This window comes from Sapajus apella, unplaced genomic scaffold, assembly GCF_009761245.1.
Source record: "Sapajus apella isolate SASKATOON/1434 unplaced genomic scaffold, GSC_monkey_1.0 scaffold31, whole genome shotgun sequence".
In the NCBI taxonomy this organism is placed as follows: domain Eukaryota; kingdom Metazoa; phylum Chordata; class Mammalia; order Primates; family Cebidae; genus Sapajus; species Sapajus apella.
The window spans coordinates 15983116-16000184 of record NW_022436971.1 but is presented as its reverse complement, the minus strand read 5'-3'; the positions used below and the strand labels follow the sequence as shown (position 1 = coordinate 16000184).

At 42.3% G+C, this 17069-nt stretch overlaps 2 protein-coding genes across 3 annotated transcripts in view; both read right to left on the bottom strand.

The window, feature by feature from the left end:
• ADAM17 (ADAM metallopeptidase domain 17) overlaps window positions 1-12290 on the bottom strand; it is a 67196-nt gene extending 54906 nt beyond the window's left edge. The window contains exon 1 of one of the 2 annotated variants that reach the window (XM_032294175.1): window positions 12119-12290. In XM_032294175.1, coding sequence (XP_032150066.1) covers window positions 12119-12275 — 157 coding nt within the window. In that variant the 5' untranslated portion in view covers window positions 12276-12290. Of the gene's footprint in view, window positions 1-11903 lie in introns of both variants that reach the window. The other variant, XM_032294176.1, reaches the window with a different exon arrangement.
• Window positions 12291-16009: 3719 nt separating this feature from the next.
• On the bottom strand, window positions 16010-16411 carry LOC116562048 (60S ribosomal protein L39). Its single transcript, XM_032294169.1, has one exon. The coding sequence runs from the start codon at window positions 16346-16348 to the stop codon at window positions 16193-16195; it is 156 nt and encodes a 51-aa protein (XP_032150060.1). The 5' UTR covers window positions 16349-16411; the 3' UTR covers window positions 16010-16192.
• Between the last annotated feature and the right edge of the window lie 658 nt (window positions 16412-17069).

Genomic DNA, 17069 nt, shown 5'->3' with positions numbered 1-17069 from the left:
CTCAAAAAAAAAAAAAAAAAAAAAAAAGAAGAAAGAAAGAAAGAAACAACTCAAAGTAAAGAAAAAAACTTTAACCACAAAGATGTTCATCATTCAGCCTTGGCTTATTTTCAAGGACAAAAACCAGAATGAAGGTAAATTAACAACTGGAAAATGGTTGGATGTTTTAACACTTCCAAAGACAGGAGAAAGAAATCTGCAACCATTTTAAATGTCATCTACAAAAGGTTTTTACGAACATGGGGCTGAGGGCGGTGGCTCCTGCCTGTAATCCCAGCACTTTGGGGGGCCAAGATGAGAGAATTGCTTGACTCAAAGAGTTCGAGACCAGCCTGGGATAGACCCTCATCTCTCCAAAAAGTAACAATAAAAGTAGCCAGGTGTGGTGGCATGTGCTTGTAGTTTCAGCTACTCAGAAGGTTGAGACAAGAGGATCACCTTGAGCCCAAGGGGTCAAGCCTGCAGTGAGTCAAGAATGCACCACTGCACTCCAGCCTGGGTGACAGAATGAGACCCTGTCTCAAAAAGAGAAAGAAAGAAAGAACATAGAAAAATATATATGTTGGGCTGGCCGTGGTGGCTCACGCCTGTAATCCAAGCACTTTGGAGGCCAAGGCGGGCGGATCACCTGAGGTCAGGAGTTCAAGACCAGCCTTACCAACATGATGAAACCCCGTCTTTATAAAAATAAAATAAAATAAAAAAATAAATTAAAAAAAGAAAAATACATGTTATAATGTTAAATAAATCTAGATTTTAAAAATATTCCTACTGCATAATCTTAACTATGTATAAAAATAGGCCTAGAAAAAATAAACACAAGATAGTAACATCATTGGTTATTTTGGGTATATTTTCTATAATAAGCACTTTCTTTTTTTTTTTTTTTTTTGTGACAAAAACTCATTCTGTTGCCCAAGCTGGAGTGCAGAGGCATGATCTCAGCTCACTGCAACCTCCATCTCCCAGGATTCTCCTGCCTCAGCCTCCCAAGTAGCTGGGACTACAGGCATGTGCTGCCATGCTCAGCTAATTTTTGTATTTTTAGTAGAGACAGGGGTTTCAATACGTTGGCCAGGCTGGTCTTGAACTCCTGACCTCATGATCTACCCGCCTTGACCTCCCAAAGTGCTGGGATTATAAGGGTGAGCCACAGCACCTCACCAATAAGCACTTTTAAAATGTAGCTTGCAGTGAGATCCAAGATGGCTGATCACTAGCAGCTCAGGATTGTAGATCCCAGTGAAAGCGCAGAGAAAGAGAGGACGCCACACTTTCAGACGAATTTTTGTTGCTCATACACCAGGAGATTCCCAGCGAAGGAGCCCCACGGGTGGCCAGCACGACTCCTATGGCCGGCGAGGCGGTTTTGCCACTGCCTTGGTGCGGCGGTTCTTGGTGCAGAGTCAGAAAAGCACCATCAATCTTAATGCTGCTGTTTTGGCCAGCACCGTGGGTTGCTCAGATTTTAGCACTGGCAATCAACAAGTTGGACATCCACTCAGAAACCCAATTATAAAGACAGTAATTATAAAGACCACAGATGGATAAATCTATAAAGAAGGGAAGAAAACAGCCTAAAAAGGCTGAGAATGCCCAAAATCGGAACACCTCTCCCTCTACAGGGGATCACGGTTCCTCATCAGCAACAGAACAAGGCCTGATGGAGAATGAGTATGTTCCATTAACAGAAGCAGGCTTCAAAAGGTGGATGATAAGAAACTTCTGTGAATTAAAAGAACTTGTTCTAACCCAATGGAAAGAAACTAAGAACTTTGAAAAAAGGTTTGACAAAATGTTAACAAGAATACACAATTTAGAGAGAATATAAGTGAATAGAGCTGAAAAACAACACGAGAACTTCGTGAACTATGCACAAGTTTTAACAGCCGAATTGATCAAGCAGAAGAAAAGATATCAGAGGTCGAAGACCATCTTAATGAAATAAAATGAGAAGACAAGATTAGAGAAAAAAGGATAAAAAGGAACAAGCAAAGTCTCCAAGAAATGTGGGACTATGTGAAAAGACCTAATCTACATTTGATAGGTGTACCTGAATGTGACGAAGAGAATCAATCCAAGCTGGAAAATATGCTTCAGGATATTATTCAGGAAAACTTTCCCAGCCTAGTAAGGCAGGACAATATTCAACTCCAGGTAATATAGAGAACACCATAAAGACATTCCTCAAGAAGACCAACCTCAAGGCACATAATCGCCAGATTCACCAGGGTTGAAATGAAGGAGAAAATACTGAGGGCAGCCAGACAGAAAGGTCAGGTTACCCATAAAGGGAAGCCTATCAGACTCATAGCAGATCTCTCAGCAGAAACCCTGCAAGCCAAAGAGAGTGGGGGCCAACATTCAACATCCTTAAAGAAAAGAACTTTCAAACCAGAATTTTACATCCAGCCAAACTAAGCTTCATAAGCAAAGGAAAAATAAAATCTTTTGTGAACAAGCAAGCACTCAGAGATTTCATCACTACCAGGCCTGCTTTACAAGAGCTTCTGAAAGAACCACTACATATAGAAAGGAACAACCAGTATCAGCCTTTCTAAAAAATACCAAAAAGTAAAGAGCATCAACATAATCAAGAATTTACATCAACTAATGGGCAAAACAGCCAGCTAACATTAAATGGCAGTATTAAACTCACATATATTATTATTAATTCTAAATTTAAATCGACTAAATCCCCCAATCCAAAGACGCAGACAGGCAAAAAAAGCCAAAACCCATCGGTATGCTGCATCCAGACCCATCTCACATGCAAGGATACACAAAGACTCAAAGGGATGGAGAAAGATTTACCAACCAAATGGAGAGCAAAAATAAATAAATAAAAAGCAGGAGTTGCAATTTTTGCCTCTGATAAAATAGACTTTAAAGCAACAAAGATCAAAAGAAGCAAAGAAGGATATTACATAATGATAAAAGGATCAATGCAACAAGCAGAGCTAAAGATCCTAAATATATACGCACCCAATACAGGAATACCCAGATATATAAGACTTATAAAGAGTCTTAGACTCCCACACAATAATAGTGGGAGACTTCAACATCAATATTAGACAGATCAATGAGACAGAAAATTAACAACGATATTCAGGATTTGAACTCAGATTCGGAACAAGTAAACTTAATTAACATTTTTAGAACTCTCCACTTTAAATACACAAAATATATACTCTTATCAGTACCACATCACACCTATTTACAGGTTTAAATGAAATATTGGTTGGCTGCTTGTTTGTTATTTTCTTCCCTCATTTTTTTTTTCCATGTCTCATACCCATTTTTAGACTGCAATAAACCAACACCCCCTTCTCTCTCCCTCTTCCTCTTTCTTCCTTTCCTTCATTCTTTTTTTTTTTTTCTTTCTCGTTTCCTTTTTTTTTTTCTTTTAAAAAAAAAAAAAGAATTGGGGAAAACTTGTATTCACCATCATGAACTTGACAGCTTACAAAATGTGAAGACTTTTCTAAAAAAATAAAAAATAAATAAATAAAATGTAGCTTGCTAAAGCACTTTAAAATACTTAGCTAATGCATTTCAACCGTAATTTATTCTCTTTTAACAACTGGATATCTCAAATTGGAGATTCTGGAGCCATTACAAACTACAGTAAAAACAGTTCTTCTCTGGAGCCAAACCATAGCTACGTACTATTGCTATTGTGTTTTCCACTAAAGTAACCTCTCAGTTTCTCAATATTTCACTGCACTTCACTTCCAAAATTCTAACCATTGGTAATCTCAATTGTTTACAGCCTTTTCAACAGAATTTATATTTCTCCCTATTTCCCGAGTTTATCTCTTATCCATATTCAATTCTTTCAATAAACTTAAATATAAACCACCTGCTTCTTACAGTAGAGGTTATTACAGTTAATACCAGACATTGCCACACTATCTTAGCTCAGTGTCTGGCCATATTCCCTTTTTTAAAAACCACAATGGCTGCCCATTTCTCTCTAGAATGACAGCACCTTTTTTACTTTCTACAAGTTGCCACAGAAATCATTATTTTGTTATCTTTTTTATCATTTTTGTCATCCGCTTTTTGTTGTTATGTGCTTTTGTTATCTTTTTTCATCCCCCCCATCTTCCTTTCTTGAGCACATATTCTGTACTTATTTTTTTTTGTGATTAGACATAAAAATTTATTTTGAAATAGCTAGTAACAAGGTCAGGAGTTAAATTTTATATTCCTCTCCACTGTACAGTCAAAGAATTGATATACTCAAATACAAAAGCACATTTTACACCCTCAGAAATTTCTTGCTAAGGTCCAGAAATTGGTTTTAAATATTAGGGAAAGAAATTGATGTTGAACACCTTTATCATTTATTTGAAATGCTTTATAATTTTTTTGCCTTTTTGCCAAAACTGTTGCTTTATGTTGCAGTGGTGATGGTATAGGCTTGGGTGCAATCGTTTATAACCAGGGTGTTTCTGTTTTATTTTCAGACGTTAGTTTCCTTCAGTTAGTTTCAGGGGTTAGTTTTATCTTTATCATAATAATTTATAGAATTGCTTTGACATCTTGATCAGTACCTTCCCATTAAAATTACATGATCCATGGCATAATTGCTCTTAATCTTTCCAACCTTATCAGCAATACTGAAAATACCAGGACTTAACAATAATCACAGCTGCCTCATTTAGCTCATTTTTTTTTTTTTTTTTTTTTTTTTTGAGACGGAGTTTCCCTCTTGTTACCCTGGCTGGAGTGCAATGGCGTGATCTCGGCTCACCGCAACCTCCGCCTCCTGGGTTCAGGCAATTCTCCTGCCTCAGCCTCCTGAGTAGCTGGGATTACAGGCACACGCCACCATGCCCAGCTGTTTTTTTGTATTTTTAGTAGAGACGGGGTTTCACCATGTTGACCAGGATGGTCTCGATCTCTTGACCTCGTGATCCACCCGCCTCGGCCTCCCAAAGTGCTGGGATTACAGGCGTGAGCCACCGTGCCCGGCCTAGCTATACTTATTTTTTTCTTTCTTCTACCAGGCTCCATTTACTTATTTATTCAACAAATATTTGAGAACCTCCTACCTTTCAGGCACTAAGGATACAACACAGACAAAAAGAGACAGATTTCCGGTATTGTGACACTGGGGGAAAGACCAAAATTATAACGTACATCACAGACCAAGACAGAAGTAGGGGCAGAAAGTTATGGACAGACACAGCAGGGGCATGATCTGCCTGCTGAATCAAAGATGTTTTCCCAGGGAAACAGTATTAAAGACCAAAAGGATGAGGCAGTAGCTCGTAGAAGGAAGAGAAAGGAGAGGCTTCAAGTCGAGGGCATAACATATGCTGAAGTCAACAAAAAAAGGAGAAAAAAAGAAACAGAACATAACACTTAAAGAAGTGAAAGCAACTCCACGAAACTGCAGTGCACAGCAGTACAGATAGAATATGACAATGTGTGAGGCTAGAGAGTCAGGCACGGGTCAGGTCACGAAGGGCCACTGAAGGACATCAGGGACTCTGGGCTTTGGATAATAGCAATAGCTATAAATTAGAAATTTCACGATGGCCAGCTGTGGTGGGTCAGGCCTGTAATCCCAGCACTTTGGGAGGACAAAGTGGCAGATTGCTTGAGCCCGTAAGTTCAAAACCAGTGTGGGCGACACAGCAAAACCCCATCTCTACCAAAAAAAAAAAAAAATTAGTCATGTGTGTTGGCCTGCGCCTGCAGTCCCAGCTGCTCAGGAGGCTGAGGTGGAAGGATGGCTTGAGCTCAGAAGGCAGAGGTTGCTGTGAGCTGAGATCGTGCCACTGCATTCCAGCCTCGGTGATGGGGCCAGACCCTGTCTCAAAATTCAAAATTCAAAGAGAAAGCAAAGGTGGGCAGATCACTTGAGGTCAGGAGTTTGAGCCCAGCCTAGCCAATGTGGCAAAACCCATCTTTGCTAAAAATACAAAATTAGCCAGGCGTGGTAGCAGGTGCCTGTAATCCTAGCTACTTGGGAGGCTGAGGCAGAAGAATCATTTGAACCCAGGAGGTGGAGGTTGCAGTGAGCTGAGATCACACCACTGCACCCCAGCTTGGGCGACAGAGTTTACTCTGGCCCAAAAAAAAAATCAAACAAAAAATTATATATATAATCTTATGTGCATATCAACATATATACACATATGTATAGTGGTATATATGTAATTGTCCCAAATGTATTTAAGAACAATGTGAATAAAGTGTTACAGGAGAAGGGTCTGGAAACATGTATGGGTTTTTGCTTTGTTTCAGAGACAGGGTCTCGCTCTGTTGTCCAGGCTGGAGTGCAGTGGCACAATCACTACTCACTGCAGCCTCAACCTCCTGGCCATGAGCAATCCTCTGGGTGGCTGGGACCACAGGCATGTGCCACCATGCCTGGCTAATTTTTTTATCTACGTTTTTGCAGAGACAAGGTCTTGTCACGTTGTCCAAGCTGGTCTCAAACTACTAGGCTCACATGATTCTTCCCCCTTAGCCCTCCAAAATGCTGAGATTACAGTCGTGAGCTACTGCACCTGGCTTGTGGATTTTTTACATTATTTTTGCAGCAAAATGCATTTTCCTAAAATACTACTTGAGAGTATACTGCAGAACGCCAAGGCACTCTGCTCACTCTTCACTCCTCTGCTGCATGAGGTACAAAAAGTACTCCCAAAATGACACTATCAGTGTCATGCTACTTCTAATATCACAAATGGAAAACATAAAGCCAGGACTACTGTGAAGTGTTTACTGTGTTTGTGCTGAAGATACAGGAGTCTTCCTCCTCAGCACTCCCCAAAACACATAATAGGACAGGGAAGCAGGCCACATGCAATAAGTGTCAGATGCAGGTTGTTGGGACTAAGGAATGAGAAAATGGGAGCCATGCTCTCTGCTACAGGGACCCCAGAGCCTGGGAACTAAACAACTGTATGGATTTATAGCAGTAAAGGAGGATGGAGTATGAGCTGCTTCAACTAATTCCCTATCAAGAACTCCTCGACAGGCCTGGGATTTAACCTGAGCCAAGACTCTCCAGTAAGACCAGTAACCAGGATGCAAATTTCAGGTTAGGCAATGAGACTACTTCCACAATTACCAGAAGCCCTGCCTAGTCCTAACCCAAACCTGTATCCTATACTCTTTTTTTTTTGGATATGGAGTCTCACTCTGCCGCCTAGGCTAGAGTTTAGTGGCGCAATCTGGGATTACTGCAACCTCCGCCTTCCGGGTTCAAGCAATTCTCCTGCCTCAGCCTCCTGAGTAGCTGGGATTACAGGCATGGGCCACTAAGCCTGGCTAATTTTTGTATTTTTAGTAGAGACAGGGTTTCACCATGTTGGTCAGGCTGGTCTCAAATTCCTGGCCTCAGGTCATCTACCTGCCTCAGCATCCCAAAGTTCTGGGATCATACATGTGAGCCACTGCATGCAGCTACCTACTCTTTTTTTTTTTTTTTTTTTTTTTTTTTTTTTAAAGAGACAGGGTTTCTCCATGTTGGTCAGGCTGGTCTCAAACTCCTGACTTCAGGTGATCCACCCACCTCGGCCTCCCAAAGTGCTGGGATTACAAGTGTGAGCCACCACACCTGGCCTTTTATTTTATTTATTTTCAGCTACTCGTTCTTGCAATCAAAAGAACAGGTAACTGGCCAGGGCAGTAGCTCAAACCTGTAATCCCAGCACTTTGGGAGGCCAAGGCAGGAGATCAACAGAGGTCAGGAGTTCAAGACCAGCCTGTCCAACATGGTGAAACCCGTCTCTATTAAAAATCAATTAACCAGGCATGGTGGTGGACACCTGTAATCCCAGCTGCTCAGGAGGCTAAAGCATGAGAATCACTTGAACCTGGGAGGTGGAGGTTACAGTGAGCCAAGGTTGCACCACCTCACTCCAGCCTGGGCGACGGAGTGAGACTCCATCTCAAGAAAAAAAAAAAAAGAATAGGTAACTAATTTTAGACATGTTATATTTGAGGTGCCAAATAGGCAGCTGAATATGAGCTTCAGAGAACAAACCCAGCTCAGAGATACATGTTTAGTCATAAGCAGAACACTGTCAAATGAAGTGAAACCAGGTTGGTGGATTAGACTTGTTAAAGTCTACAACTCATGTAAACCTCCCCCCAAAAAAAATTCGGGGAACAGAGAGATGCCCATTTCCTTGGCTGATTTTACGACTAAATAAAGAGATACAGATTGAGCATCCCTTATTCAAAATGCTTGAGATCAGAAGTGTTTCATTCTTCAGAATTTTTAAATTTTTGAAATATTTGTATATACATAATGAGGTATCTTGGGGATGGGACCCAAGTCTAAATATGAAATTCATTTATGTTTCATATACACCTTACACACTTAAACATTAGACAATATTTTTAAGTAAATTTTTTTGCATGAAAAAAAGTTTGTGTACAAGGAACCATTAGAAAGCAAAGATGTCATGTCTTGGCTACCCACGTGGATAATCTGTGTGTGTTTGGCATCACCATCATTCCTGACTGATTTTTACATGCTACCAATAAGCAATCATTTTCTTATACCTATTCACACATAAGTACTACACATTAAAAAATATACCATTAATACAGTGAAAAAATTGTGTGTTCAGGGTAATGTGTGGTGTCATGCCAGCACTCAAAAAGTTTCCAATTTTAGAGCATTTCAGATTAGCGATGATCAACCTGTATACGAAAAGCCCTTCACTTCACTTCCCTTACCTCAATGAAGCCCATTCCTGTCCTCCTTTCCTATCAATCTCTTTCAGACTTTCTTCACATTACACCTCCAGCTGTACAGACTTACCATCTCTCACAAATAGAAAAATGGTGAAGGATCCAAAAATCAACCACAATTGGCCTTGGAGGAAACCTACATTTAATGTTCTAGGAAATCCTGTGAAAGTCAAAATGATCTCTCCAGTTTCCCCAACACAATTCTCTGCTTAACTCCTCTCCATTCTACTCTTGAAATATGTTTTATCTCTTAGACTAGTATAAAGCAAAGTTACATTAAATCTCTCTTGCTGCAGTCAGGGCGGTTAAGCTTTTAGGTTTCAAAGGAATGCAGCCAATAAGCAAAATTAACATCAAAAGAGAAAGCCAGATGTCAAAATACTGAGTAAAATGGTGCTCTCAATAATGAAACCAGCACTGTAATATGGAAACCCCCCTGCCAATAACCTCAAGGTAAATTTCAAAATACATGTTTCAGATACCAACTTTCATCCCTCATCAGTGACCTATATTTTTTCCTTCCACCCACTACATCCTCTTTTATTAAAAGTAACACAAAGGGAAAACAATTTTGAAATCAAAGTGAGACTTACACACCCCAGCTGCAACTTCAACAATATATCATCATGACTAAGCTCATATGACTCATAACTTTCCCAGATTATGCAATTCATAACAGTTCGATTGAAATCACTTTTGGTGACCCATAGAGTACTCTAAAAGCCAGGCTTCAATTTACTGTGTATTTTTTGCCTTTCAGAAAAATGTTGTCATATGCGTAATCAATATTTAGTACTGCAGTACAGTAATTTTTGTAGGACAATAAACATAAAAAATAAATAATAAACCATGCTTTTCAACTACATAACTATTTGCTAGTCTTGACCAACTCAATCTAACTAATGGTAGGGTTAAGCAACAAATTACATTGTAAGCTGTCAAACTGAAAAAAAAAGTCATTCTTCAAAAGGAAAAAATACCCACAAGGCCTATGTTCATCACTGAGAGAACCTGACAACTGACAGGCATCTTCCTGAGACTCATTTTTCCTCCTCCTTTATTTAAAAACTAGACTTGATCCCTAAGTTCCACCACCAGCAGTGTCCATATTTTCCCTCTTCATCTACTTAACCTTAAAATCTGGTCTCAAAGTATCACCTCCTCCAGTAAGTCTTCACTAACCTTTCTAGGCTGGGTCCAGTGGCCCTTGGTGATAATACCTGCTATATTGTACTCTACCACTCTCCTCTATGCTGTTTTAGAAGTGTCTGTTCTAAATGGATGTCTACTTCACTATTCCATAAGCATCTGAAGATGGATATTGTCTGATCTTTGCATTTCCAATGCCATGTATAATACTTAGCAGACAGTATGTGTTCTTCCCCTATACTTCGTTAAAACAAAGAAAAAAGGCAAGTCGGCCAGGAGCGGTGGTTCATGCCTGCAATCAGGCTCGCCTTCCCAGCACTCTGGGAAGCCGAGGCGGGGGGATCACGAGATCAGGAAATGGAGACCATCCTGGCTAACACGGTGAAACCTCGTCTCTACTAAAAATACAAAAAATTAGCCAGGTGTAGTGACACGTGCCTAAAATCCCAGCTACTCGGGAGGCTGAGGCAAGAGAATAGCTTGAACCCAGGAGGCCGAGGTTGTGCACTCCAGCCTGGGAAACAGAGCAAGACTCTGTGTGGAAAAACAAAAAAGGGCAAGTCTATGCATTCTTCTGCCACAGATGGTCTACACTTCGCAAATAAAAAACAAACATATGGTCTAAAAAAACCTATGATCTGCAAATGTTACGAATCGATCTAGAGAGTAATGTTTTTCTTTATACTGTATGCTTCCCTAGGATTCATGCTTATTTTTCCACCTATGAACAACAGGATGGTAATAACGTAAGTAAAACAGTTGTGTCAGGGTGGTGCAAACGTAATTTTAATATCTCAAAATACATATTTATTCTTTTTACTAACATTTATTCTTAAAATGAAGATCCTTATCCTATCCCGCCATCCTAACCACAACTCTACTTCAAAATGTCCTTCAATTTGTACTGACTTACCACTTTTCAGCACTTCCTATCTAGACGCCTTGCCTTTCATTAGTCACTTGTAATCCATTTCAATTGGAAACAATCATAAGGCAGCTGTTAAGTGATAACACTCTCAAGTCCATTACAATTTCTGTCCACTAAACATAAAGAAAAACATACTATACATGGTATCATGGTGAAATCTGGGGACCAGTAAAACCATGCAAGCCTGCAATTTCACACGCTGGGAAAACATTATTTCACACTTTATTACTAATTAATCAAAGTGTCTTACATGTCAATTTTTAAAAGCTAAAAGGAACTTAAAATACACTTAAAGTTCACGCAAACTTACTTCCACCAAAGTTCAGATCCCTTAATGAATACCATCCTTAAAATCCAAACTCTCTGGAAAATCTAATAAAATAGGAACCCTCTACTTTCTAGCCTCTAAACGGATCAAACTCGTCATTTCTGATAGTTTTAAAGTGCAAGGAAAGCATTCACAGTGGCAGCATCACGAGTTGGCTTAGCAGGTTTCGCTTCCCCCCATCTCCCAAGCACCGCCAACAAGATACAATTTAAATAACCAAGAACGTGCTTAGGATGTTCGCAAAAACACAACTCCAAGACTCCAGCTCCAGTCTCCGCCTCCCAACCAGATTACTGCATAAGTACCTCCTACAGTAGAAATTCTAGTTCCCTCCTTAGAGGACCAGGAAGAATTCCGGGGCTTTGGGCCCTTCCTTTGTGCCTTTGGTAGGAACACAGCACACTACATTTGTTCCTTACTAAGGCAGGAACTCTGACCACATCTCCCTCTCCAAACAAGATTCAGCAGCCCCTCTCCTTGCCGCTTTCCCAACACCCTCTCCAAACACAAACCTAGGGAGCAAAGCCCTCGCAGGCGCCCAGTCACCACACGGGGCCCGTCCAGTAACCCTATCCCACTCAGAGACAAGCGCATCTCCTTTATTCTTTCCCCAAACTCAGAGAGCCACACCCCCTTCTACAGTGAAAACTTAGAAACGCGCCACCATCGCCAATACCCCGCCCCCAAACACCTGATAGACCCAGCTCCCCAGCTCTTCCGTCAAACGAGCGCTTCAGGCGCCGGCCTAAGCCAACTCCCCTGGGTCTTTACCGAGTCTCTGGTGGGGGCCGAAAGCCGGGTCTTCCGGAGGTCGCGGCGCCAGCACCAAAGGAACCACGCTGGTCAGGAATAGGAGAGACTGCCTCATGTTCCCGGGCCGGCTACCGGCTCCACCTTTCTGGGCAGCCTTCGCCTGACGGGGGTTCGTAAAACTGCTCACATCGGGGGAGGAGGGGATCCGCCCGGCCCGGCCCGGCCCCTCAAACCTCTTTTTCCTCCCGCGCCGCCTACTGGGAAGACTCTACAGGCAGGCTCGACGCCCCCGGAAGTGCAGGTGGCGTTACCAGAAGCCGGCTCAGCCCGCTTCCGGCCGCCGCCGGCCGCCGCACCACCCACAGCCGGAAGCCGGCCACCCGGCTGCATGCTGGGAGGCTCCCCTTGCCCCGCCCCACGCCGGTGGGCCGCGAGCTTCTAGTCTACCGCAGTGTTCTGCCCCGCCTGTCGCGTCCAGCCGGGTCTCGCTCGGCGCCTTCCTGGACGCAGACGTAGACGTCCCGACTCCACCCAGCCCGGCCTGGCCTCTGTCCTCGGGTGACCACGGAGTGGGTAGGCGGGAGCTCGCGAGCAGGCCCTTAGAGGCGCGTCTGGCCACGTCCTTCGTCTTGGTGCCACGTCTGGTTAGGATCCCTGCTGTCCACTTTATTAAAGGAGCTGTAAAAAGCGGCCTGTGGCCCAGCGACTGGCCCAGGGCGGACTAGGAGGCGCGACTGGCCGGATGCTGCAGGCTCTCTGCCCGGTGTGCTCAGGTGGGAGGGCGGGGACATGAATCGAGCCACAGAGTACCCGACGGACGGAGGCTGAGCCCCGGGAGGATACCCCCCTCCCAGGACCCCGAGCCTGGCCTCCGAAGCCCGAGCCACTCGCCAGCTACTGCGAAACGAGCCTTCCGTGCGCAGCTCAGGCATCTGGTTCAGGGTCCGACCGCCAGAGTCGTCTGCGGTCTCCATCCGTCTGTTGTCACGAAAAAGGCTTTGGGGGACTAATAAGCAGTTCCTGAATGCACATTTGCTCCACGTCCCTGCTGTCGGGAGAGGGCCTGCAGACACTTAACAAACTAGAATCCTAGGACCTTACCTGTGAGTACAGGAGCTGGACTCTTCCCACCAACTTCTTAAAATTCAATCCTATACTTGGTCCATTTAGCTTAGACTGGAAGTTTCCCAAGGCAGTTTGTTTTGCAATCTTTTGCATGATTTTAGCTCTGTATAGTTTAGTGAGTGTTTAGGTACTGAATAAAACATTCCAAAAACGGTTGAATACATGTTGCTGTTTTATTTAGTTCAACTAAAGTTTATAAAAGCAGGAAATAATATTTTCCACTTAAGAATGAGACAGCCTTTATTAGAAATGGTAAATTGGTAGGAATAAAAGACTAGTCCTGTTCAAGTTTCAAGGCTTATTCCTAATAAAATAGACTGGGGTTAAAAAGTATGTTCATGGTGCTTTGCCCCAGTAAAACATCAGCATCTTTTTCAACAATACATTGTTGGCTAAAATCAACCGGACCTGGTCTGTGCATCTGAGGTATAAAATATCTTTATTAAATATATTCGTTAATGGCATACCTAATCAAAAAGTAAGCAGAATTTCACATGCAAATTGTAAACAATCTCTAAAATTTGTATTCCATAAGAATGACAGTTGAGTTTGGTTTTTAGGGTTTTTTTTTTTTTTGGTGTACAGTAACAATGACATCTGGTTTCTTTTCTAAACCCACATCCAGGCACCATACTCTCCAGCTTATAACTTCAGTAAATTGTAGATTATATTCTTTTGGTATCCCCAACAGCTCTTGTACAGTGCCTTGCTCATATAAGGTACTTAGCTGTTTAGTAAATACAGTTTAATAAAAAAAAAGAGCTTCTGGCCGGGCGCGGTGGCTTACGCCTGTAATCCCAGCACTTTGGAAGGCCGAGGCGGGTGGATCACGAGGTCAAGAGATCGAGACCATCCTGGTCAACATAATGAAACCCCGTCTCTACTAAAAATACAAAAAATCAGCTGGGCATGGTGGCGCATGCCTGTAATCCCAGCTACTCAGGAGGCTGAGGCAGGAGAATTGCCTGAACCCAGGAGGCGGAGGTTGCGGTGAGCCAAGATCGCGCCATTGCACTCCAGCCTGGGCAACAAGAGTGAAACTCCGTCTCAAAAAAAAAAAAAAAAAAGCTGTTAGGTCATTATTTTAAAGTTTTTCAGTGGAGTATAAATACCTCAAAGATTTGACAGCCACAGTGGTAGCCTAGCCACCAAGATGGCCTCCAGTGATGCCTGCTTCCTCTTCTCCACTGGGCCAGAGTTAGTTTAGGTGACCACTAGCATGCAGGAGTAGTGATGTCACTTCCAAGTTTAGGACACAATAAGCTGTGTCCTCCATCTCCGTGCTCTCTTCCTTGCTTGTTTCCTTTTGTGTTACACACTCTGTGGGAAGCCAGTTTTCATGTTATGAGAACACTCAGGAAAGCTATGGAAGGCCCAAAAGAACAGGTCAGCAGCCAACAGCCAGCAAGGAGCTGCCAAAGACTATGTGAGTGAGCTTGGAAGGAATTCAGCCCCAGGGCAGCTTTGAGATCACTGCATCCCCTGACCTACAGTCTGATTACAACTAAGCTGCTCCCAAATTCCTCAGCCTCAGAAACTGTGGGAGATAAGTGTTTGTGGTTCTAAAGCTTCTAAATTAGGGGTAATTTGTTACACAGCCACTGTCATCTGTTCAAAAAAATACGTAAACAAGTTGACTGGATCCTGGGTTCTTAACACCAGAAGTGATTCTTTTTTTTTTCTTTTTAAGGCAGAGTTTCTCTCTTGTTGCCCAGGCTAGAGTGTAATGGTGTGATCTAGGATCACTGCAACCTCTGCCTCCCAGGTTCAAGCAATTCTTCTGCCTCAGCCTCCCAAGTAGCTGGGATTACAGGCCTGTGCCACCAGGTCTGGCTAATTTTGTATTTTTAGTAGAGATGGGGTTTCTCCATGTTGGTTAGGCTGGTCTCGAGCTCCCTCAGATGATCTGCCCAAGTCGGCCTCCCAAAGTGCTGGGATTACAGGCGTGAGCCACCACACCCTGCAAAGTGACTCTTTTAATTTAGGATTTAATAAAGATAAGTAAAAATATTTCTTGAGGTTCCTCAATCCCATGCTATGGAATGAATTATTCATAATTTAGACACTGCAAGTGAATTTAAGAGTAAACATTTGCAATTATTAAACACATAGCCACATACCGTTCTGCAGTTAACTACCAAACCCATACAAGTACTGGTAAAACCTTATCTAAAAGACCAGAGAACTAACTGGTTCTGGCTGGGTTTTTTGTTTCCATTTCTTTAGCTGTATTTCTCTTATTAGCCAATTTTGTTTTATACCAACCTAGCTCTGTTTCTCTTATTGGCCAATTTCTTTTTTGAGACAAAGTCTCACTCTGTCACCAGGCTAGAGTGCGGTGGCATGATCTTGGCTCACTGTGACCTCCGCCTCCTGGGTTCAAGCTATTCCTCTGCCTCAGCCTCCCAAGTAGCTGGGACTACAAGCATGCACCACCACGTCCCACTAATTTTTTTAATTTTAGTCAAGATGGGTTTTCACCATGTTGGCCAGGATGAACTTGACCTCCTGACCTCATGATCCACCCGCCTCGGTCTCCCAAAGTGTTAAGATTACAGGCATGAGCCACACTCCTGGCTGCCAATTTTGTCTTACATCAACCCCACCAGTTCTTATAGATGGATAGAGCGATTATCACTGTTTCTAAAATGCTAATTATGTTTTTTTGCTGATGAACAAATCTGTGTAAAGCTATCCCTTTAAGTATGAGTCAACCCGCAAATAAAACAGCACGTGCCAATTAATGAAAAATAGTACTTTATACAAAGTCATGTACCAAGAACTCTAGTTTCCAATGTTTTAGTTAAGAAATTTTAACCTATTTTAGAAACAATGAACCTTTTAAAAAAAAAATAAAAAATATGCATGGGACAAAGCAGAGACATTTGCAGATCTTTGCTGATGAACAGATGATTCTTTTGGGAATTTTTTTTTTTTTTTTTTTATGAAATGAAAGGTCTCAAATTTTTTTTTCTTAAACCCAGGCAACCAAAACCTTGTTTTTTTTTTTTTTAACATGAATAATGGAAGCACTGTGCGTTGTACTAATGCCTTCATAACAGATACAGAAAGGAAACTGTTCAAACTTCTCCAGATGGCGGTGACATTTTTCAGCTTGATTTGGTAACACGACTGTGACCTACAGACAGCATAAATATGTGTGCCATCACATGTGTAATTTCTTACAGACCAAGTTTGGTTCTTCTCCAATGTCTCCTTTTGGAGTTGTACCTGATTTTATTACCAGTTTTCATCCGAATCCACTGCGGAATGGGACGATTTTGCTTTTGTTTCTTGGCCAGGAATCGCTTAATCCTGAAAGTCTTGTGAGAAGACATGGCGAGAAACGGAGTAATGCACACACCACGATGGCGGAGAAAGGAAGAGAGGAGCGGGAATTTTTTTTTATTGTTATAAAGAATCTTTTCCTATATTTATTTATTTATTTATTTTGGAGACAAGGTTTCACCATGTTGCCCAAGCTGGCCTCAAATTCCTGGGCTCAAGCAATCCACCCACCTCAGCCTCCTAAGGTGCTAGGATTACAGGTGTGAACCACCGCATCCCACCAATATGGACCACCATCATGTGCAGAACTATCACACATCCTATGTATTGTATGCCATATAAAATATGGAGCAGGCCGGGCGCGGTGGCTCACGCCTGTAATCCCAACACTTTGGGAGGCTGAGGAGGGTGGATCACAAGGTCAAGAGATCGAAACCATCCTGGCCATGGTGGAACCCCATGGTTCTACTAAAAAAATACAAAAAAATTAGCTGGGCATGGTGGCACACGCCTGTAGTCCCAGCTACTCAGGAGACTGAGGTAGGAAAATTGCTTGAACCCAGGAGGCGGAGGTTGCAGTGAGCCAAGGTCACTCCATTGCACTCCAGCCTGGGTAACAAGAGTGAAACTCCATCTCAAAAAAATAATAAAATAAAATATGGAGCTGCATCGGTTCTTTTCCTTCTTAAATCCCTGCGTCTCTCCCTTGAGATCTCGGGGTAATTGAACCACATGAATAACTGAACATAGAGAGCAGGCTAGATAAAGAGA